The 25,000-nt window shown below is 35.3% G+C and overlaps 1 protein-coding gene across 4 annotated transcripts in view; it reads right to left on the reverse strand.

The window, feature by feature from the left end:
• LOC137640022 (myophilin-like) overlaps positions 1 to 25,000 on the reverse strand; it is a 141,996-nt gene that overhangs the window by 60,023 nt on the left and 56,973 nt on the right. For all 4 annotated transcript variants that reach the window (XM_068372386.1, XM_068372383.1, XM_068372385.1 and 1 more), the window contains exon 4: positions 17,881 to 17,985. In XM_068372386.1, coding sequence (XP_068228487.1) covers positions 17,881 to 17,985 — 105 coding nt within the window. The remainder of the gene's footprint in view (positions 1 to 17,880; positions 17,986 to 25,000) is intronic.

A 25,000-nucleotide genomic window follows, 5' to 3' on the forward strand; every position in this document is an offset into this window, starting at 1 on the left:
CTACTAAAGTTGTTAAGAATGCAGAGACTAATTAGAAATCCTATGAACATTTGGTGCAATCTCTTTCCTTCAGAATCATATTAAATTGCATTGTTCAAATATTGAGTGGCAAGCCCGACTAATTATGGCCGTGTGTGTTCAAAGTGAAAACACACAAGATCATGGTGCTCCCATAAGCATATCAATATACTTATGGGGATGTACATATTTACAGACATATATACATATGAAGTTGAAAAGAACAGATGCCTGTATATTTCATGTATGTTTGTCTTTTAACACACAACGCACACACATACACCATAGCATATAAATATCACTCATAAATAGTAAAGAGTTCTGACTAGCTATAGTATATATATATAGAGAGAGAGAGAGAGAGAGAGAGAGAGAGAGAGAGAGAGAGAGAGAGAGAGAGATCGTGGAGATAGATGAACAGAGCGATGGATTAATGCTTATATACCCTCCCAATATAAGCACTGTCAACCAACATCAATTAGCCAACACATTTAAATGCGTAAATAGCAGATAAAATCAAATAAAATAATATATCGAGTAAGGAATCACAAGGGTTCTTAATATCCATATTTTCTGATAAAATATCAACATACGAAAATAAATCTTCCTAAATAGCATTGAAAACAGTAATGAATCCTCCATTGGTCAATTGCCTTCATGCACCAAGGCAGGACCTAAATAGGACCGAAATGTATTTCTTTCCCAGCGTCATTATTTGGACTAGTTTGCACACCTAGCAGAAAAGAGAAACATACAAAACACACACCAGAAGAATACAAAAACAATTATTATTTTGCCGATATGTTTGTTGGTTCATAATACATCCCATCCCCCGTCTGAATACCCAATTTGAGAATCCCTGTCTCCTCTCAATATCTGATGTTTATTTGCGGTTTCTTTTAAGGAATCGATCAGATGTTATGAGATATAACTCCAATATAGAAAGCTCTTCGATCCTGAATTTGTTGAGCCAAATAAACGCTTTTAAGGAGTGGTGCCAGAAACTCGGAACAAACACGCTCTTCGATCTGGTAAAGTTAGAATTTCATGGATGATATTAGCTGCGAAAGTTTCTTTTAATGTTCTAGTTATTGTATTCTAGTACTTTAAAATGTTTCCAATATCAAACTCTATAAGAAATAATAAATTAAAATAATTCTTGAAATCTGCAGCAGCTAAGTTCATGAAAAATTTTCACCTCAGACTGAATACTTTTTTTCTGAGCATCTGTGAAAATCTGAAATTAGACCTGAGAGTTCTCCATCGTGCGAAAGTCACAATCCATTGAATTTTTTGGAGTAAATCTATTTTTGTGAAGCTACACAGACGATGCTAGACGATCCTTTTTCTTTCATTTCAGATTGATAGAAATGAGTGATTCTTAATCTATTCCTTTCGAATACTCTTGATTTGTGTCCCTCCGACATTTATTAGTCAGCACCTGACTTTTTCTTGCCCGGCCGTACGTCCCAATATGGAAGGCGATGGACACATGACCCGGCCACAGGCTGGCAACCACACCCACACACGCCCAGACACCCCTCCTTACATCGATCTTCCTCCCCACCCTACCCCACGCCACATCTCTCTCTCTCTCTCTCTCTCTCTCTCTCTCTCTCTCTCTCTCTCTCTCTCCTAACATACATCCAATCTGCAGTCAGTACTTTCTTCTTAACTGATGCTTAACCTAGCTATTATACTCCCCTTACAACTATGGAACCTCTGAATGACATATTTAATAAAAAAAAAAAAAAAAGTATTTTTTTGCGCGTAGGCAATTAAGCTGAGCGAGTTCAGATCTACACAGGATTGGCTCTTTTGGAGTCTCTTCAACCAAGACTAGGCCACACGTATTGTACTGACAAAAGCATGCTATAAATATTCATGCAAAATAATTGTTTTGAAGAAAGGAAGGCAAATTACATCCATTATAGCTCAAATTTTCATTTTCATTCAAAGAACGTAAAGGTTCCTTTACGAAGTTATGGGTAAAGCCAAACTATTCATATGAAGAAAAACGTAAATTGTCTTTAATAGATGCAAATATATTACGATTAGGCCTATTCAAACATATTTATTATTAAGATTTTCAAATATCTTAAAATCAGTAATGTGACGACCTATTTACAAAAAGAAAAAGAATTTCAAATGCTTAAATACCGGAATAGCAATGAGCGTTTTAATGACGTAAAGGGTTATTTATTCACAAAAACCATCAACGCAATGAGGCAAGGATGATGCAGCCCACTTGAAGACCAGCAACACTTCAGATGAGGTCAATGAGGTTCCTCCTCAAACGTCAAGGAAATGACACCTCTCTCTGTGCCTTTAAGGATTTTCATTCATGCAGTCAAAGATCGAATTCTCCGGAGGAATGCAATGGGACAGCTAGTTTCCATGTTCCTAATACCATGTGTGAAATAAATAGATGGGAAATGCATTTAGTGAAAGGTTTAATAAAATGCTCATAAGCGTGGCCATTTCTTTAGTTACATTTGAATAGAATTGCATATATTAATGCATAGAACTTCAGATCATTCTGAACCATCCAAATAGGCGTAGTATATCAAGCATCACCACCAAATTCAATGTCATTGGTAAAATGGCCAAAAATTCCTTGATATTAAAGAGAAAAAAATACGAGAAAGAGAAAATAATAGAACAGACAAACATGTTTTAAAAAGAGAAAAATACAAAGATCAGATGAACAAGCACGGACAGAAAGTAATATCGATTAACCAAGACAATCTAATCTTCTAAGAAAACCAAGTCTTTAGTAAAACTGCACGACATGATAATAAATCATTTTTACGATTTACAGCGAAACGAGGTATGCCAAAAGAGTAAAACATCAGACAGGTATCATTGAGAAAGGTTGGGGAAAAAGTTTACAATGTGGTGTAAAAGGTAAGATGACTTTCACTAAGTTCCGCATCTGGCAACAATATTAAATGGTCTTGACGTTTTATAAGATTTGAGAGAGAGAGAGAGAGAGAGAGAGAGAGAGAGAGAGGAGAGAGAGAGAGAGAGGAGAGAGAGATTCTGCTAATAGCTGACTGCCAAGAGCTGATGCAGCACTTCAAGCATGCTAGCTTGCGCGCGAGCACATCTGAGTGCGCAAGCTTATTCATCCGAGTGTTGCAGGGCCTTTTATAACACCCCCCCCCCCTCCCAATACCCCGTGACCCTCACAACCGCTTCAAGACCCATGAAGGGTGTAGGATATCACTTGGAAGCTCCTCCTGTTTGTCCTTATAAAGAAATCCAAAAAAGAATTGATTTTGTTTGCATGGCTGACTATAATTTCTATCCTCCCCTCGAGCCACTAGGTTGTGTTGCCACACATGTTTAACCAAGAAAAGGGAATCTCACAAGACATTCACTTTAAGGATATTTAATATTTGTTTCCATTCGTCTTCTTTAGAATTCTAGATCATTGTAACATCACAGTTTCCTGATCCTGTTTTATTAATCTGAACAAGCAAGAAATTGAGACCACCTATAGTAAAAGTAAAAAAAAAAAAAAAAAAAAAACTTGACGTGTTCTCTATCTCGTTAAAATAAAATAACTTGACAACGCTCACAGATCATCCTTCAAAACAGTATTGCAAAAGGTCACAAACTAAAGGGAAAATAGAATGTTAGATTAAGAATATCACTAATGCAAATTCACGAATCACTCGACAGTTCGTCCCGAAAAAAAAGTGAAATGACTAAATATTTGTAATTGAACTAAACACAATGAAAAAGCAGAAATGTCTTGCAAGGGAGAGTTAGCGAGAAAGAAGGGCATAATCTAAAAGGAGGGTTGCACATCACCAACATATTACCGTAACGAGAGAGAGAGAGAGAGAGAGAGAGAGAGAGAGAGAGAGAGAGAGAGAGAGAGAGAGAGAGAGATTTTTATATGGTAATTACCACAAGAGTTACCTTATGATCTTCCTACGAAACCAGGTAGCAAAATATGTGACCAAAATATACCCACCGTCACTAGTATAGAAAAATGAGGTAAAGCTCGCAGTATCATCCTATCAAAGTTTAAAAAAAAAAAAAAAAAAAAAAAATAAGTAACGACTTCCTGGTGTAGTACAGAAACGTCACAAGCCTTTCTAAAATAAGAAAGACCTGTTCAATTGAAATCTTTATCTTTCAAAATGTATAAGTGAAAAACTAATTGTAAGCATGAGTAAGAATTCTATTTTCACTTGACGATGAAAGTTGAAAATAAGATAAATTGAGATAAATAACTGTTTTGTATTGGGTTAAAGTTCAATCACAGGAAATAATAAATTTACACACAAAAAAAGGATCTGGTAAATAGAAGTAGGTATGAGAATTATCGATATAACTACCGCGAAAAAGGAGAATCCTAGGGAGTCCAAAGGAACCAAAAAAAAAAAAAAAATTTTCACTGAGTATCATTAGGGTTAAAGCATCCCCGGAAAACGTTCCAATATTAAATGCAAAAATAATCTATAAGTTCAAATCACATTAATACATTCTATATTCATAATATGAAGAAAAACTATTCGAATGGGGCAGTTGCTCAAAATATAAGAAATACTAAGTTTTATTTTTTTTTCTCTCTCTCTCTCTCTCTCTCTCTCTCTCTCTCTCTCTCTCTCTCTCTCTCTCTCTCTCTCTCTCTCCTCTCTCTCTCAAATAGAGTAAGTAAAATATACAAACGGCCTTTAATTACCCACGACTGGACTTTTAACAAAAATTTTGCTATGCCGTATACTTCTTCGATGAAGGTTTCAACAATAAAAACAAAAGCTCTACTGATAACACCAAGAGAAAACTTCAGAACAAACACACCAGAGCCTTTTTAAGTCATTAACCTCCTGAACCTTTGCTGTGTAAAGTCGAGACAAAAAAAAAAAAATTAAATACTTAATCTTTGCTTCTTCTTTAATCCTCTATAACAGACAGCCTTTCTCCTTCTCAGGCTTGTCCACATTGCTCAGAGGCTGTCATGCTACACGAATTTGACCTTCGTAATTATTATATTTGTAAAAAGGCTAAATATAAAATCACGAAAGCTTACTCATTAGTGATAAACGTCAAATCAATATCCAAATTAACATGAATGATATGGCCTGTATAAGAGTATATTTCGAAACTTTAAAGTTCAGACTGATCTTAATTCATTGAAAAGAGAGGTAAGACGTATTATGATTTATGTGGTAAATGGAACCAAACAAACAAAAAAATATATATATATATATATATATATATATATATATATATATATATATATATATATATATATATATATATATATATATATATATATATATATATATAAATATATATATATATATAATGTGTGTAAACACATATACATATATACACATGTACGTGGCTAATGCATATATCCCACCGCACCCCTTCAGTGGCAAGCACAAGCAAGGACGGGAACCAATAGAGCACATCTTTGATGCTGGCATCCCGCATAATGGAGCATCAAGATTTAATCCCCAATGGGCCAATTTCGCAAATCCTAAATTAACCAAGTGCCGGATTTAAATCGCTCCTGCATCCTGGATTACTATGCCAAGCCCTTTCCCAAATATATCCCTCCTCACAACGCCTTGGTTCTCTTGCACCAGCTTGCAATTCTCCCTCATCATTAGATGAAATAGATTGCATTGCTTAACGTTCTCTCTCTCTCTCTCTCTCTCTCTCTCTCTCTCTCTCTCTCTCTCTCTCTCCTCTCCTCTCTCTCTCTCTATACACACACACATATGCAAACACACTACACAAACACACATTTATATATATATATATATATATATATATATATATATATATATATATATATATATATATATATATATAGTGTGTGTGTGTGTGTGTGTGCGCGCACAGTATATATAATTGCCATTATACTACGTTGCTTTTAACACCACAAAACAATACTTAATTATGAAGTTAAAAAATTCAAAATTAAAAGCGAAAATCTTTTCTATGTTACTCTTTTAAATTTCCTCTGCCGACAGGTGTTTCGGCCTTTGACTTTGGCGTTCTTCAGGGTCAAGTTAAACAAAGAAGACACTTTTATATAAAGGGCATTACAATTAAATTTCTAAAGTATAACCTCAATATATGTGAAGAAAACTCTAAGTGTAAAATCTAACATGGAAATTTAAAGTAACTAACTTTGAAAAATTTCAATAATTTTCCAAGGGGATCTAAAAGATCACACGATCCACTACAGCCTTAAAGTCATTCCGCCAGGGCCTTCATCGGAAGACCAACACATTTCATGCTGAAAGTTGTTTCTTCCTTCTCTAAATATATATTAATAAGAACTGCTAGGGTCCCCGATTCCCTTTATCCTCTCAGATCGTCGTTTACTGGTTTTTCACCGATGTTGTTTCTTTCTTATGAGTTTGAAGTTAGATCTTCAGGGCCCTTACCAGGTGCCCAAAGTTGTCAAAATTTAGAGGCTTTTCCATCCTCTTCTGGATATTTAGACTTGAAAACTACTCTGGATCGCCAGTTTCTGAATCTCTTTGGAGCATCATTCCGCATTAGCAGTTAGAGTCTTGCTTATGACAATGATTTCAATTTTACTGTCATTATATTGATGAAAATGTGACTTTGTACCTTAAAAACATCACTTAACCTTCAAGGTAAAAAGTCTAAGGGCAAAGACAAAACTCCCTTCTGTATTGTTCCTTTCGATTTCTGCCAAAAGCTTCGTCAGCCATTGACTTATGACTTGCTTTATGGTTACATTGAACAATTGAATTGCACTTCAATATAAATATTAGAATTTAAATTGTGTGTATGTATGTATGTATATATATATATATATATGTATATATATGTATATATATATATATATATATATATATATATATATATATATATACACTGTATATATATAAACAAAGTATACCACTATAGTCCAGCTTTGCTTGTGCTTTATCAATATAAATCCAATTTTGCCAACCATTTATCACATCTCTCAAATTGTTCCAAGCATTGTGGGATTTCAAATGACAAACAGACAGAATATATACACAAGTGCAACATTCGCTGCACGTTTGTTTAAAGGCCATAAATCACATAAGCGGTCTAAGTAGACATATGAAGCTACTCCCAAATAAGGCTAACAGAATTCGTTAAAATATTTTAAGCCCACGAATAACAATAATTGGTCATTAGGCAAATCTTAAAGACGAATAATGACGTCACTAAACAGAACAAACAGCGGATTTTTAAAGAAACAACCAGATTCTTGTTCTTTCATTAGCAAGGTTGCCACTGGTTGGAGTGGGTGGCTGGCATGTCCATATAGGTCATAGCGCAGGTAATGAAACATTCAAGAAACCGACCTAATTCCACGCCCACGCAAGTGCACTTCTCTGGGTCTACATTTGCTTACGTGATGTGCCTTATGTGGAAGCATCGTTGATAACCCCAACCATCCAACGTCTGAGGAAACGGAATCTTCAAGGATGGCACCGATCGACCTGTGACTCTGGTATCCCAACAATCCATAATCTCTTTGCCACTTACTTTGACGGGGAAAGATGTTGGCTATCATAGATAACGACATTCAGGATTGGATGTTACAAACATGTAGTAGCTAAGCAACTAATGACCGAGGCACATGGCCTGGTAAGGGGGACCAGGAACTCAGCTTTTTCATCTCTTGAAATTACTCTATATACATCGTCACAAGCATCTGATATATAATTCCAATTCCTAAGGTTTAAAATCACTAATCGAAAAACTTTTACCCATGTGTTATGTTATTAAAATTATACATCAAGTAAATAACGCATTCGGGTAAAAGCAATTTATATTATCTATCTATTCGCAAAATATGAGTTGGGTAAAGAAAATTATCAAATTAGACAAAATGGTTTAAAGAATCAGTTGCAGGAGTCTATTTCAGTTGATTTTAAAACCCCTCTTATTATTTTCAAAGTGGACTTTACATCACATACGCTATAACGCTTAGGTACCATAGCCAGGACCTTCTCCATCATGAGGCTCAATATTAATCAGTATTCTAGAAGTTTTATTCCAGCTGTGACCAAGTTGTGGAACGATCTTCCTAATCGGGTAATTGAATCGGTAGAACTTCAAAAGTTCAAAGTTGCAGCACATGTTTTTTTGTTGAACAGGCAGGACATAAGTCTTTTTATAGTTCATATAAAATCAAAACCAAACCATTGTTCTCTACTCGTGGGTAGTGCCATAGCCTCTGTACGATGGTCTTCCACTGTCTTGGGTTAGAGTTCTCTTGCTTGAGGGTACACTCGGGCACACTATTCTATCTAATTTCTTTTCCTCTTGTTTTGTTAAAGTTTTATAGCTTATATAGAAAATATTTATTTCAATGTTGTTACTCTTCTTGAAATGTTTCAATTTTTTCCTTGTTTCCTTTCCTCGCTGGGGTGTTTTCCCTGTTGCGGCCCCCTGGGCTTACAGCGTCCTGCTTTTCCAACTGGGGTTGTGGCTTGGCAAGTAATAATAATAATAATAATAATAATAATAATAATAATAATAATAATAATAAATCTGTTTTGAATTTGTTACTGTTTTTAGAATGTTTTATTGTTAATTTGCTCTCATCATTTATTTATTTCCTTATTTCCTTTACTCACTGGGCTATTTTTTCCTATTGGATCCCTTGGGCTTATAGCATCTGGCTTTTCCAATTGGGGTTGTAGCTTGGCTAGTAATAATAATAATAGTAATAGAATGTAGAATTCAAAATAAAAAAATTACAAAATGGTACACGTTTTAAGACTCTATTATGGTCTTATAATTTGAAAGCGCCGTGTAATTCATGTATCTTCAGGATGCACTAAGCTCGCCCTGACGAACTCCAAGCCACCCTATGACCCGACCGGTGGAGCCTGCGATTGGAAACCCATTCTCGAGTGTTGTGACCACAACCCTCGGAGGACGGAATACCTACAACAAACCCCATCCACACATTTTTTCTAACGTCTTCTTCTTCGTCTTCTTCTTCTTCTTCTTCTTCCGTGCTATTTGATATTTCTCTAAGACAGGAATTCCTTCCCTTCCCTCCTTAGCTACTCCCTCGACTCTCCTCACAAGGAAGTCAAAACTTAGTGAATTTGTTTCAAAACCTCTCTCTCTCTCTCTCTCTCTCTCTCTCTCTCTCTCTCTCTCTCTCTCTCTCTCTCTCTCTCTCTCAACCATGACTTTTACATGGCAACTCCCTTAGCCATGTTATCTTTAAACGGTGCAATATGGTAGTTAAATTCCTTTGGTTTTCAAAGATCACCCATATTCCCTCAATACTTATACCTCAAACATTTATATGGCAATTCAAGAACTATGCCAACGAAATAATCTGCGAATAAAAGATTGGTTCTTTCAGTATGCATAAATGATCTACAATCTAGCAACAACAAAAAGCAAAGGCAGTCAGTCACATCGTGATGTTTTCAGTGAAATGCCACCTCACTATAAACTTACAACACTGTCATTAGCGAGAAAGACATCATAATGTTTTTAGTTCTGCAGTAAATGAACATGACTCTTTTTCAGCAGCAGAATGTTAGCACAACTGCGCATCGATGACATCGGGAGTTCAAATCAAACGCACTTTTCCTCACTAAATAAAAAAGGCATAAGTATATATATATATATATATATATATATATATATATATATATATATATAATTATATATATATAAGCGTAAAAATCACAGGGAAACATGATGCTATTTCTATTTCATATTCCTTGTGGGTTTTGTGTGCATATATATATATATATATATATATATATATATATATATATATATATATATATATATATATAATCCCAACTACTAAATATCACGATTATATGATACACACTACAAGGACAAAATCGATACATCCAAATCAAACTTCTAGGGAAAATTATAGAAAAAAAAGGTAAAATACACCTATTGAAAGCAAGACAACATTGCACTAAACAACCTCCAAGACGGAATCTGTAACCCAATTGTAGGAAACAGCTCGAAGCCCATTACGAACGATCGCCTGACCCTGTTTCTCAACTCTGCCCCTAAACTAATCTTTAAATGGAGAAACCTCTCTCCGAGACCAAACATTGAGAACTCGTTAACGTCCATTTGAATGCGTAGTTAGTTATTAACCTGCTGTTTGGAAGTTTCACTCTTGAATAACATAAGGCCTTCGGGCCTAACACTTGTTTCCACGTTTGAGAATCATGTTCACTTCGATTTCCTTTTACATTTGCATTTGCTATACGTTTGTGTAGAGATGCCGAGCTATTTTACATTTTCAGGTACCACACTCATAAACACAGAATGTACTGTATTGCATCAATGAAAGTCATCTATCTAATGGGGAGATATACTATGACAAATGCCATTAAGGCATCCATGTTTGCTTAATCAAATAGTCATTAGATATAAGAAATAATCAATCCTGTTACATTTACTTGCTATATAATTCAATTATTATTATTATTATTATTATTATTATTATTATCATTATTATTATTATTATTGTTATTATTATTATTAGCAAAGCTACAACCTTAGTTGGAAAAACAGTATGATATAAGTCCAAAGGATCTTACAGGAAAAAATAGCTCAGCGAGGAAAGGAAATATGGAAATAAATAAACTACATGAGAAGTAATGAATAATTAATATGAAATATTCTAAAAGCAGTAACAATGTTAAAATAGATCAGTCATTTCTAAACGATGCAGGATAGTACAATCTGGGAAGATCTGAATGCAACGGATAGTCAGAATTATGAAAAAGCCTTTGCAACATGCATAAAAAAATTAACTAAATGACGATGCCAGAGATTAACATCTAGATCAGAAATAAGAAATTTAATAAACCGTTAGTTTTTGTCCAACAAATTAAGATGAGATGCAACAGCTGAAGATCAGACAGGGGAACAATAATCGAAACAAGGTAAAATGAAAGAATTAAAACACTTTTTCAGACTAGATCGATTAGCGAAAATTTTAAAACTTTCTCAATATGCCAAGTTTTTTGCATCTGAAGAAGAGACAGACCGAATGTGTTTCTCAAAAAGATATTTGCTATAAAAGATACACCTAAAATTTTGGAAGTCATACAGACTTAAAGAAACATTACCAATACTGAGATCCGGATGTTGATGAGCCACTGTCCTCGACTTACTTACAATCACGCTTCAGGGTTTAACTTCACGCCCCATAATTTGCACCATGTACTGATTTTAGCTAGACCTCTATTAATGGATTTAGCAACCCCAGATCTACATTTAAGAGATGAAAGATAATGGGCCAAGGACACTACCGTAAGGAACAACAAATATCACATTCCTATATTCAATACGATCCCCAACATACAACTACTTTGCAGTTTATTACCTCGAAATTCAATAACGATGCTAAGAAAAGATTCACCCACACTCAACTGTTTGAATTTGAAAACAAGGCCCTCATGATTAACACGGTCAAAGGCAGCACTAAAATCATAGCCAATCATAAGAACTTTATGACTACAATTAAAGGATTTCTGTAGCGCATTGGGGATTGTAAGAAGAGCATTACATGCTCCACGGCCTTAGAGAAAGCCAAATTTCAAACATACCTTGCTAAAGGTTTTTTTTTCTAAAAGAAATTAAAATACTTCAAATATGGGTATTATGGAAATTGGGTGGTAATCAGCTGGGCTAGAGACACCACAAACATATTTACCTAATGGAGTAACATTAGCAATTCTCCAACAAGTGCTAAAAGAACCTTGTCTTGCTAATTTGCAGAAAATAACAGACAACTTGGGAGCTAAAAAATCTGCAGTATAAAAAACAAAGGATATTTGTACTCTGGGATCCAATGTCTGGGCATGTGTAGTAGTTCCTCCCCTACTCCTCCCTTCCCTTTTAAACCCTTCCCCTGCCCTACAATTCTCTTCATTTTTCCTCAGGGAGCATCGTTTTAGGAGTTATCTGAACCCATCCTTGTGGATGACTCGGAGGCTGCCAAAGATTGAACCAAGAGCTAAAGATCTTTGGATAACGGGTGGATCCCTCTCAACAACCCTTTCAGTCTCACCGAACTTACGACAACGTCACTGACATCCCCTGAAAAACCCGCCACTTCTTTCACCATCGGCAGAAACATGTGAACGGACACCTCCATGAGCACAAAACTGTACCACTTAACCCTCTTCAGACGACACAATCAGGATACTGTGCCATTCAAGGAAATAAATCGACCAAATAAGTGATATGATATTTAAAGACAGTCATTGATAGAACACAATATTTTGAAGAGCATTCAGCAGTTTTAATGAAATTTAAATAATCAAATCCAGTTCCTGACATTAAAGTGCTATAATATGAGGCTACACACAAAAGTGGAAGGCTAAGTTATGCTTGATAATAGTTCAATCCTAATTAACATGGTAAGGATGACATCTCTTATACTAATTATACCTAAAATAGCAACAAATAATGAAAGGCATTTTAGATTCATTTTGAGACATGTATAACAATGCGTAGAATATATAAATCCACTATTGATGACATTTCTGGACTATAAAAAGCCTTTGATAGTATGCACCGGCCAATTTTGTGGAAAGTCCTGCGTTATTATGGAATTCCCTTATTTATGTTAATTTGATTAAGTCTGCTCATGAGCATAGAAAGTGTAAAGTTAATGTTAGGGAAGTCCTATCAAATGAATTTCCAATGAACAGCGGAGTACTCCAAGGGAATGTATTGCCACCTATTTTGTTTATCCTCCTCATGGATTTGTAATGCATAGGACAGTTTGGGATTGGACTGGATTGTTAATAGAACATTAACTGACATAAAGTATGCTGATGACGCTGTCATTATTAACAGAACACCACAGGATTTGCAATGCTTGCTTAACAGAATGCATGATATATCACACGAGGTTGGGCTGAAGATAAAAAGAAGAAAGACAGAGATGATGAGAACAGAATATGCAATGGAAGATGAAATATCATTGGAATGGGGAAAGGATTAATGAGGTGGAATCATTTGAGTATTTATAAACGATGATTTCCAATATAGGATCTTTAGAATTAGAGTTTAGGGGAAGATTGAAAAAAGCAATTCAGACAAGTCTAGGTTAAGTAAAATTTGGAAATTAAATCCCTGAAATTACATATGAAAATCAGGCTATATATCAGTTTAGTGAGATCGGTGTTACTCTATGGGCATGAATCATGGTATGACAATGAAATAATCTCCAACAGATTTTGTATATTTGAGAACAAAGCCCTCAGAAGGATATTGGGAGTTAAATGGCAGGACAGGATTAGAAATAAAACTATAAGAGAGATTACTCGAGTGCCATATGTGGATGAGATCAGGATGAGGGGTAGATGGAGATGGTTTGGGCATGCTCTTCGCACTCCCCAAGAGAGATTACTTCACCAAACGTTTAACTGGGCTCCACAAGACACTAGAAGAGTTGGAAGACCCAGGCTTACATAGCTGAGGACTAATAAGCGTGAAGTAGGAAATGATGAATGGAGAAGTATTGATTTAAAAGCTCAAGATAGAGACGACTGGGGAAATCTAACCGAGGCCCTTTGCGTCAATAGGCGTCGGAGGAGATGATGATTATGATGATTTTAGATCCAACTTATCTCCTGTGATATTGCTTAAAAACCAGAGAAACACGTGAGACCTATCAAATACTAAATAGATCAGAAAATCCCTCCTTGACACAGCCATTCAAATCACATAAAATAGTGACACGATGCCACAATCAGATAAAGAATAACAGTCTGCATCACAAAAAGTAGCGAGATGCCTCATAGAAGGTAACAAGCAGCAGCAGACGGTGGGCGGACTCCTCCAATTTCTCACTTCAAAATAATGTAAACCAGTTTTCACGAAGGCCACACCAAAGGAATTTCCTAGATATCTCTCAATGTGTTTGAATTTCCTGTTCATTATTCTTTGCTAACTAATAAATAAAACGTAACCGACGAATTAATAGGAAGTCTTTAGGAGGTGAGGCACAAGAAACCACCCAGATCGTAATTATCATAAAATTGTTGCAGTTATCGAATGATTCGTGTGTAGAGAAATTCGCGTGAGGTGGGCGGGCGGGCGAGGCTGAGATGAGAGAAGGAGACGAATGCAGATGGAAGATTACTGTTACTTGTATTGTGATTTTACTGTAAATCTTTACTTGACTTTAAAAAATTTTTCTCTTTTTCCTAATGAAAAAATCCCCATCAAAATAATAAAAGATATCTATCACATTAAGTCTCTCTCTCTCTCTCTCTCTCTCTCTCTCTCTCTCTCTCTCATATTTTCTTTTGGAAGAGAAGCCGTTTGAAATATACTATATTCCATGTTCTCAGTAATATTAACAATAATTTCAGTAATAAGAAACATTACAAAAAAGAACATATCTACCCATTAAAATTAAAAAAATAATTAATACAGATTAATTACAGTATAAAATTAACAACACTTACGATGTAAAAAGTCTGAACATTATGTACCACAATCGAAGTTTGTGTTCCTATAACGCATTGTGAACAGTCATGAGTTTTGAAGTCTATAAAACCGATGTCCGACAGGGCGCGTCCAATGATCAATGCTGGACGACAGACTCTGTGCAACAACTTCCTCTAATCCTTCATTGTTCTGAGAACCAAACGTAATTGAGAACATTACGAAATTGAAAAAAACTCTCAGTCTATTTAGTATTTCCTCATTTCTTTTCTTTCTTTTTCTTTACAAAAGCTGACAGCAAAGACCAGTGAACTTCTACGAGTAAGAAATATTCCATTAAAAAGAGAATGTAAAAAAAAAAAAAATTAATTGCTTCATATTCAAACATTCTTTTCAACAAAATATCCGGGAAAGTAAATAAACATTCGAAAATACTCGCAAATAAAGGCAAGTTGCAAAAGCAACAGGACATGGATGAGTACGAAGTCCAGAGGAGATGTAAATCGACAGATTCAAGTACCAAGAACGAAAATCTAAAGAATTGAGATTTTTCCGAAAGCAAAAAAAAAAAAATAATAATAATCCAATAAAAGTGAAACAAATGCATTTATGTAACACTCTCTCTCTCTCTCTCTCTCTCTCTCTCTCTCTCTCTCTCTCTCATATGAAGAAAGAACATCAAAGAAATCCTCAGTAGAAGTGAAGGCAAAAACAACTATAAATCTTTCAAAGTAGAAAGCAAAATCCTGGGTATAATATAATCAATATCATGCGCGTTACAGAGTACGGCGAGTAAACCTTCTTTCACCCACCTTTCTTTTCATTTAAAAAAATAAAAAAAGGGTTAACTACTCCGTTTTCATCTGTATACGTACATACATACATACACAAGCAAACAAGATTCACATACTCAACTCTTAAAACTGTCGACTGACGGCAGTAAACAACCTGACGCCTCACAGTCTGATGCAAGGATCTTCCAGCTCTAAGAAACTCTGAAGAAATATCTAAGCAAATCTCTATCTCTCTCTCTCTCTCTCTCTCTCTCTCTCTCTCTCTCTCATAAATGAGACTAACATGCATTTAATTTACAGAGGAAATATTACATTTGATCTGTTTAATGATAGGTTCAGCATCATATTAAAAACAATAAAAATAAATATCCTGAGACAATCAGAGAGAGAGAGAGAGAGAGAGAGAGAGAGAGAGAGATCAAATTCAGCTGTTCTGGTAGTAGGTTGGCCAGGGCACCAGCCACCAGTTGAGATATTACCGTTAGAGAGTTATGTGGTCCTTTGACTGGGCAGACAGTACTGCATTGGATCCTTCTTTCTAGTTACAGTTCCCTTTTCCCTTTCCCTACGCATACACCGAATAGCCTGGCCTATTCTTTACAGATTCTCCTCTGTTCTCATATACCTGATAACACTGAGATTATCAAACAATTCTTCTTCACCCAAGGGGTTAACTATTGCACTGTAATTGTTCAGTGCTACTTTCTTCTTGGTAAGGGTAGAAGAGACTCTTTAGCTATAGTAAGCAGCTCTTCTAAGAGAAGTAGACTCCAAAATCAAACCATTGTTCTCTAGTCTTGGATAGTGCCATAGCCTCTGTACCATGGTCTTCCACTGTCTTGGTTTAGAGTTCTCTTGCTTGAGGGTACACTCGGGCACAATATTCTATCTCGTTTCTCTCCCTCTTGTTTTGTTAAAGTTTTCATAGTTTATATAGGCAATATTTATTTAGATGTCATTGTTAAAATATATTTTTCCTTGCTTCCTTTCCTCACTGGGCTATTTTCCCTGTTGGGGCCCCTGGGCTTATAGCATCTTGCTTTTCCAACTAGGGTTGTAGCTTAGCAAGTAATAATAATAATAATAATAATAATACAAGTAAAAACAGTACGAACTATAAAAACAACTTACCGTAAAGTTCCCAAAGTAGGCTAATTCACAAAGGGCTTTTCACAACAAGGGATACTCGAAACGACGAGAGAGAGAGAGAGAGAGAGAGAGAGAGAGAGAGAGAAGCAGAACCTAAGGAGTGAAGAGATCTGAGTTCTGAGAGTTGATGTCTATTTCGAGCAGTGATATGGCTCATATCATTCTGTCTTCATAATAGATATAAGTAGGATCCGTGTGTGTAAAATTAGGGGAGAGAGAGAGAGAGAGAGAGAGAGAGAGAGAGATCACTCTGCATTATTCAATGATACATATCGACAAATATGCAAATTTCTCATCGAGTAAGATCGCTATTCCACTGGAGTTGAAATTTAATGTTTTCAGGACGCAAATTTAGTTTATACATTCTTATATATACTTTCATTATCTGTATCATTCCGCATATCAGAGAGATTTTAACAATTGGAACCTTCTACATTTATTCAGCCTAGTAGGGCTGTGAGGTACTTTGTCAGTCAGTGAAAAGATGCTCCAGTGGAAACAGTCTCGTTTTGCTCTCTTTGAATGTCATCTAAACAACAATTTCATCATCAAATCTAATAGTTGTAGATTACATCAGTTATCACTGCCAGCCCTCGAACACAATGCCATGGCAGAGTCCCAGACCAAAGACATCGTCGGAATCTTCGGCTATTTTCATACCCCACCCTCTCTCTCTCTCTCTCTCTCTCTCTCTCTCTCTCTCTCTCTCCTCTCTCTCTCTCTCTCTAAGTGATTGGATTGGAATTAGGAATTAGGAATTAAGGCCATAAGGCCCGGAAGGCCATTCAAGGCCCATGTGCTAGTGGGGGGGAAACTCTGCAGCAGTCACAGTATGAAGAAAAAGGTATGAGATGTTGGTCAGCAAGATGGGAGAAATGAAGTTGGAACCGAGATACAGTTGAAGGCTAAAATGAGATTGCGGGAAGGCCTAGGGGTCGAAAGTGCGCTGTGAGGACATTCAAGAAATGCCTACGGAGCACAGTTTGAGGAGCACTGGCGGCACTATCACGCTGTGGGGAGTAAATTTATAGGAAAAAATGAAAGATCGCAGTGAACAAAACTGGGACCATCATACCACCAACAACAAAGGTAACCTTGAAGGTAACTGGAAATCCATACATCTCCAAAGATAAGACAAATTATATAGACTATAGGTTAAACATGCTTTAATTCCATGGCATCAATTTCATAATATTCAAAGGTTGTAAATTCCCCAAGACTAAACATTATAAGATTGTAAAGACAACAATCTTAGTATGGAATTGTTGTCACGCTTAGTTGGGCCAAGTCCGCAGGTTCAGATCAAGCCTTTTATTTGGGACCTTCAAGGCCTTTGTGCAATGGCCGATACTGGCATAAACCAACCATCAACAACATCAAAAAGAAGCAACATCCCACTTGCTGGACGAAGGCAAAGAGGTTGTCTAAATAGACAGAGAAAGTGTATATCTTTACTCACCATATAAAGGTTCTTATTCTCGTAGAGATCGTTGACTTGGAACAAATCTTGGCTCTTGAGTCCGTAGCTTTCGCATCCCTTCAAGAACAGCTCCAGATTCTCACGCTGAAATATAAAGAAAAAAGAAGACATAAGTCATAGAGGATAAAAACAAAGATTGCTGTCGTCCGGGAAAAGACACATAATGAAAGATGTTTTATACAGAACGAGAACGCTGTGCGTGTATGCGTGCGAGTTGAATGTCTGTGCGTGCAATCGTGCAAGAAGCCATATACTGTACTGTAGGAATAAATTTCCTCTTAAATCAAGACAGCAGCAATTAATTATTCCCCCTCCAAGTTCAAAATTACTCCATAAGCCTATCGTGTTTGCGTGTGTTTGCATGTGTAAATGCAAACATATATTTTTGCAAACACCCGTAGATGTCAAACATATTCATCCAATGAAGTTTTGAACTATGAATAGCCCTAAAAGAGGAAAATAACTTGATACTAAAAATTTAAGTCAAGTACAGAAATTAATATAATGATATAAAAACTTTGACGGAGGAACTCACACATGAAGATAATCTTATCTCAAACGTTACGGGCTGCTTAGGTTAGTTGCAATTAATCATTCGGTAGATAATCATGGCTAGTGTTGACCTGTTATTTACTTATGCACAACTCACTGACATGGCACTGCACCAGACAGAGAGAGAGAGAGAGAGAGAGAGAGAGAGAGAGAGAGAGAGAGAACTAATACATGATAATGAAGATGGATATGTTTTAAAGTTCCTTGACACTGGTGGCTTCATAATGCACACCCAAGAGACCGTATCATTTCACACGCTGCTCTCTCTCTCTCTCTCTCTCTCTCTCTCTCTCTCTCTCTCTCTCTCTCTCATAAAAACACCCAAAGTGCACCACAGTCTGCCTCTGCCCAACTCGCACTCTCATCTCGCTCTAAACTAGACTTGCTCTTATTCGACAACACATTCATTAAATGGAGTTCCATTAGATAGCATGCTACAAAATAAAGTAATTAATGAAAAGAAAATAACGCTGAAATACTGATGCATAATTATTTATCTAATTCTACCCGTGTCTTGATGACGTAAGTTTGGTCGTTATAGCAAATCATATTCTTAGCAAATCCAGACAACCAAAACGTTGATGATTTCTTTTTATAATATTCTGTCTAAATTAAATATTGGCTGACAATAAATAATTGCATTCAATTACAGTATGTGTTATTCTCATATGAATCATTTGAACATTTATATTGATCAACACACATCTTTCCTAGGTTGAATCTTTTAATTGAAGACGTCTGAACATTCTTGTGTCTGAAATGCTACTTAACTTTTGTCAACATGCAAGCAAACTTACAGAGTAACATATTATACTCGTAAATGAAACTAATTCAGACTCAAACTCGCCAATTCCTCCATCAAGATATATAAGTATTATATAAGAAACACAACATCAATCATATGCCTTGGAGCATGTGATGCCTTTCTTACAATTTCCTATGCTGTACAAAAAAAATCTTGATTGTGGTCTAAAGTTCGTATGATTGGCCTTGATTTTAGTGATGCATTTGACCGTGTTAATCATGAGGCCCTTGTTTTCAAATTCAAACAGTTGGGAGTGGGTGATTCTTTTCTTAGCATCATTGCTGAATTTTTAAGTAATAGATCTCAAAGAGTTGTTGTTGATGGGCACCATAGTGAGTATAGGAATGTGATATCCGGTGTTCTTGGCCCATTACTTTTCATCCTATATACACATGATATGCCGTTTGGCCTAAAAACAAGCTTGTTGCATATACAGAGGATTCTTCTCTCTTTGCATCAATTTTATCTCCTGAATGTAGATATAGGGTTGCTGAATCCCTTAATAGAGATCTAGCTTAAATTTGTGCATGGTGCAAATTTTGGGGCTTGAAGTTGAATCCAAACAAAACTCAAAGTATGATTGTAAGTTGGTCAAGGACGGTTGCTCCTCAACATCCGGATCTCAGCATTAATAATGTTTTTATATCTTGTTATGACTTTTAAAACTTTAGGTGTGATTCTCGACAGCACATTTACTTTTGAGAAACACATTAGGTCTGTCTCTTCTTCAACTGACAAAAAAAAAAGCTTAATGTGAAAGCCTTTTAAGATTTTCGTTGATCAGTCTATTCTGAGAAGCGTTTTAATTCTTTCATCCTACCTTGTTTTGAGTATTGTTCTCCTGTCTATTTTCCAACTGCTGATTCCCATCTTAATTTGTTGGACAATAAAATGTGGTCTATTAAATTTCTTATTCCTAATCTAGATATTAATCTCTGGCACCGTCGTTCAATTAGTTCGTTATGCATATTGCATAATATTTTTCATAATTCTGACCATCCTTTACATTTAGATCTTCCCGGACAATACAACCCTGTTTGTAATACTACAGTAGGTATGCAGTTAATTCTAATAGTCAGGCCTTCTCCATCATGAGGGTTAATACTACACAGTATTCTAGAAATTTTATTCTAGCTATGACCAAGTTGTGGAATGATCTTCCTAATCGGGTAATTGAAGCTGTAGAACTTCAAAATTTCAAGCTTGCAGCAAATGTTTATATGCCGAACAGGCTGACATAAGACTCTTTTCATAGTTTATATATGAAAGATCTGTTTTAATATTGCTACTGTTCTTAAAATATTCTACTGTTTTGATTTTGTTACTGTTCGTAAAATATTCATTTCAACTTCTATTACTTTTCATATAGCTAATTTATTTCCTTGGTTCCTTTCCTCATTGGGTTATTTTTCCTTGTTGAAGCCCTTGGGTTTATAGCATACTGCTTTTCCAATTAGGGTTGTAGCTTAGCTAATAATAATAATAATAATAATAATAATAATAATAATAATAATAATAATAATAGAAGAAGAAGAAATACAAGTCTCACTACAAATCCCCCAGGTTTCTCTAACCCTCCCATTTTACAAAATCCTTAAGGACTAACTTCAGCATAAAAAAAAAAATACTACTTCGGTGCCCAATAATACCACAAAACAAAAAGTACAAGAAAAATAAACAATTATAGTATAAAATTAACTTCAAAACTATAGCAACAAAAAATGAACCTTTATATCAATAAAATTGTGATTAAACCACACTTCAACTCAACCCCAAACTATTCACTACAATGGTTCTCTAGCTAACTGCCCTCACTCTTCTTTCACCCATCTTTCCTATCAGTTAAAAAAAAAAAGAGAAGGAAAAAGGATATATTCTTATATAAAAAAAGAAACAAATCCAGGAATTGACGCAGCAGATACCATTTATCAACCTCAGATCATTTACAGCTGTTTGTTTACCAACCCGTTTTCACCTTCTTGCATAACTCAGTCCCTCCAGCAGGTCAATAAACAGTTTCAAATATATCTTGATTTATGGTAACCAAGTGTTAAACTCTTTCATAGCAAATAAGACAGCCATCAAACATTTATATTATCTACACAAGCTCAATCATACACGCATGCTGAATAGAGATGGATAAACTGATTAAAAAATACTCAAGACAATTGATACTCTGTCCATGATAAGAAAGGCAATTAGAGAAGTATATCATACTACTGTACACGACCCGTCAAAAATGATGGCTAAACATTTAGATAGATATGCATGCACATGCATGACTACTCTCTCTGGCCCCTACCCGAAAGACGGGAGAGCTGAGCATGACCGGAATAATTTTATATATATATATATATATATATATATATATATATATATATATATATATATATATATATGTATTATATATATATATATATATATATATATATATATATATATATATATATATATATATATATATATATAGTGAATGAGATCAAGGCCTACTCCAAATCATTAGCAATGCTATACCTAAATTAAATTTCAATTTCTTAAATAGCTACTACATACTAAACATAGAACCGAGTTGTATCGTATTGTTAACCAAATCCTTTATAAGGTACCATCGGGTAGAAAGTGCAATACCACATTTCTACCTCAAATAGGATCAAACCCAGGACTCTAGTCTCGAGAGTACGGCAACGGTGCTGCTCATTTTCCTTAGAAATTCTCAACTTGAGAGTCAGTTACCTCGGAAATCTTTAAACGGGGATTTCCCCTTATTTAAGGAAAGAGGGTGGAAAGAACTAAGAAAAAAGAGCAAAGCCAGAATTCGCCAGTGAAGCTAGGAAGATTAAATGGAGTCCTTTGGCAAGGTTTGTTTGCTTGCGTTTCTGAGTGGTATGCCAAGTATGGGGCATTAAAGTGGGCAAGGGGTGAGATAGGATGACAGTGGGGAATAGCTATGAGAGAGAGAGAGAGAGAGAGAGAGAGAGAGAGAGAGAGAGAGAGAGAGAGAAAGAGAGAGAATTCTACTATGACAACCTACATATGAGGGTTAAATATTGTTTAATACATGATTTATCAGCTAATGCATTTTAAAAACGCAATTAGGGGTCATACTAATTTAATACCATAATTATCTTTTATTCTCGTTACCTTAATGAGTTTGCAGCTATAAAAGTGAGTATTTTAAGATAAATACTTTATTCAAATATCCACTTATGATTCTATTTCAATACCTGATGCTTTTCGAATTCATGGTTTTTAATAAAAAGTTAAAATAACTAAATTTGTTTTCAGCAAGCTGGTGTCTCAGAATGCAATTTGATCTCCATAGATACACTACTTTGGATGTTATGGACAGACAAATTCTCACTCTCTCTTCACGTGGGAATTGAAAGTCATTGATGACAAGAATGAAAATACTAAATGTGAAAAGGAAAGGATGTGGATACGACATAGTTGGCGTCAGCTGAGATGGATTCGTGTCAGGAAGAATATGAGGAAAGCGAGGAACCAAAGAGAATGGGCTTTTCAGTTCATGAGAGGTGGGTGTGGGGAAAAAAAAAAAAAAAGACCGTCAGAGGATCAACTATCTCTTTATACAGTCCCTCACAGAAACAAAATAGAACTTTAATAAGCCGCCAAAGTTCTGGCAGAGCGAGAATCTAAGTATGTTTGATATGTCCTCTCTGACCCAAATAGCCTTCACATCATTCCAAAGATAGAATTTTAAACTCCTAATCCTTAATCAGACCCTGAAACTATAACAGCTTATTAAATAGATTAAAAGGCTAAACTGATTTCCTAAATAAAAACAAGAAAAAAGACTCTTTGTAACAAACTGTTATGATTACTTGCAAAAATACGCAAACAGAAAATTACAGTAAAACACAATATACTGAAATATCTATCCAAAGAATATTGGAACAAAATACGGCTTCCTTATTTCAAAATCTGGGTCCTAAATACCTTAACACGCAACAGTATCACTTTTATTAGGTGCAATCCAAGGAAAACTAGAAATCTGGTAGCATATAAAGCGTACAAAACCCCACAACACTGCAGTTCTTAAATTTCAGCAAAGACATTAAAGGGAGAATAACCAAACAATGAAAATAAGCAAAGAAAACGAAAGAGCCATTCAAGTACTATAAAACCTGAAATGACCGGTAACCAGATATGAACAACAGTTGAATTATTCAACCCCATACACTACTGTATACAGGAGACTGCTCCGAATAGCGGTGATTCGAGGAATATAAGTTTACACGAACCCTATTCTCACACGTAGACAAACTAAGTGTAAGATTTAGTTCATGAAAGTGAACGGGTCAGGTAACGATGCCCTGGGATACTCAAGTATATTATACAATCAACCTTTCTGTTCAAATAAACACTTACTCAGATTCGGATCACTTTAGTTATGATTCTCTAAAACACACTTTTAGATACTGATTTCGTAAACAATGACTGATTCTCTCAAGTAGGTTTTGCACAGAACTACCAGACTTCAAAATTTGGGGAGCACGTCTTTACAGCAATAATTTCCCCTATGGCCCTATATAATAAAGGACAAATCTCTGGCAATATATATATATATATATATATATATACATATATACAAATATATATATACATATATACACATATATATACATATATATACATACATATATATATATATATATATATATATATATATATATATACATATGTATACACACACACACATATATATATATATATATATATATATATATATATGTGTGTGTGTGTGTGTATATATATATATATATATATATATATATATATATATATATATATATATATATAAAGCGTAGGCTTGCAGTCCACACTAAAACGCTTTATTGAAGAGAAAATATGCTTATAATACTGCATTTTGCAAAGAAATTCAATGCACACGTATACGAACAAGACATACCTACTACACACCTATCATCAACTATGATCCACTGAAAAAAGATTTACCTGCCAGTTAGCGAATTACATTTCAAGGTATTCATGTTACCTTTAGAATCCCCACAAAAACATCCACTTTTGTACAACAATCAATCAATATTCACCAAGTCTGAATTCCATAACGGATTCCTCTAGGATGTACAGTAATCCAAATTAATCCAATACCAGATTTAAATGTCAAAGTTTGTCCTCGGGGATTATGATGAAGGAGTAAATCTTTTCAAAACTTATCTCTGAAAGCTTATTATTCATTATTCTTATAAATATAATTTATAAATGTTTGAACTAACTGGCCCAATCTCTTCCGATTTCTATAGGCTACAATATAATAGTTAAATTCATGTCACCCCCAGAGAGTGCATCGATTGCTCCTCATAGACAAGTGATAAACGAGCAACCTTTACCAGTTTTATTACCATTCATTTCCAGCGACTTCCTTTCACCGCGAAGAGTTGTTTTTCTCATTATTATACACGAGAGTCCAAGGCCACTAGCCATCAGCCTCAGGAGACACGAGCTGGGCTGACTTCTTGTCCAAGAGTCTAGCATTCTCACTCCGGCCAAACTTGGATCATCATAATTACTATCTTATGCATTACTGACAGCTACCCAGATTTACATCAACAACCAGGTCTACTTGTTTGGTTCTTTCCCAGACGTCGACTTTGTTACAACATTCATGGAAAAATCCTACTCATTCTGGACCAACAAATAAAAATTTAAAAAAATAACTAAAAATCCAGTCTCAATTTGGATCTCAAAATTTACATATAA

Source organism: Palaemon carinicauda, chromosome 4 (assembly GCF_036898095.1).
Source record: "Palaemon carinicauda isolate YSFRI2023 chromosome 4, ASM3689809v2, whole genome shotgun sequence".
Lineage (NCBI taxonomy): Eukaryota > Metazoa > Arthropoda > Malacostraca > Decapoda > Palaemonidae > Palaemon > Palaemon carinicauda.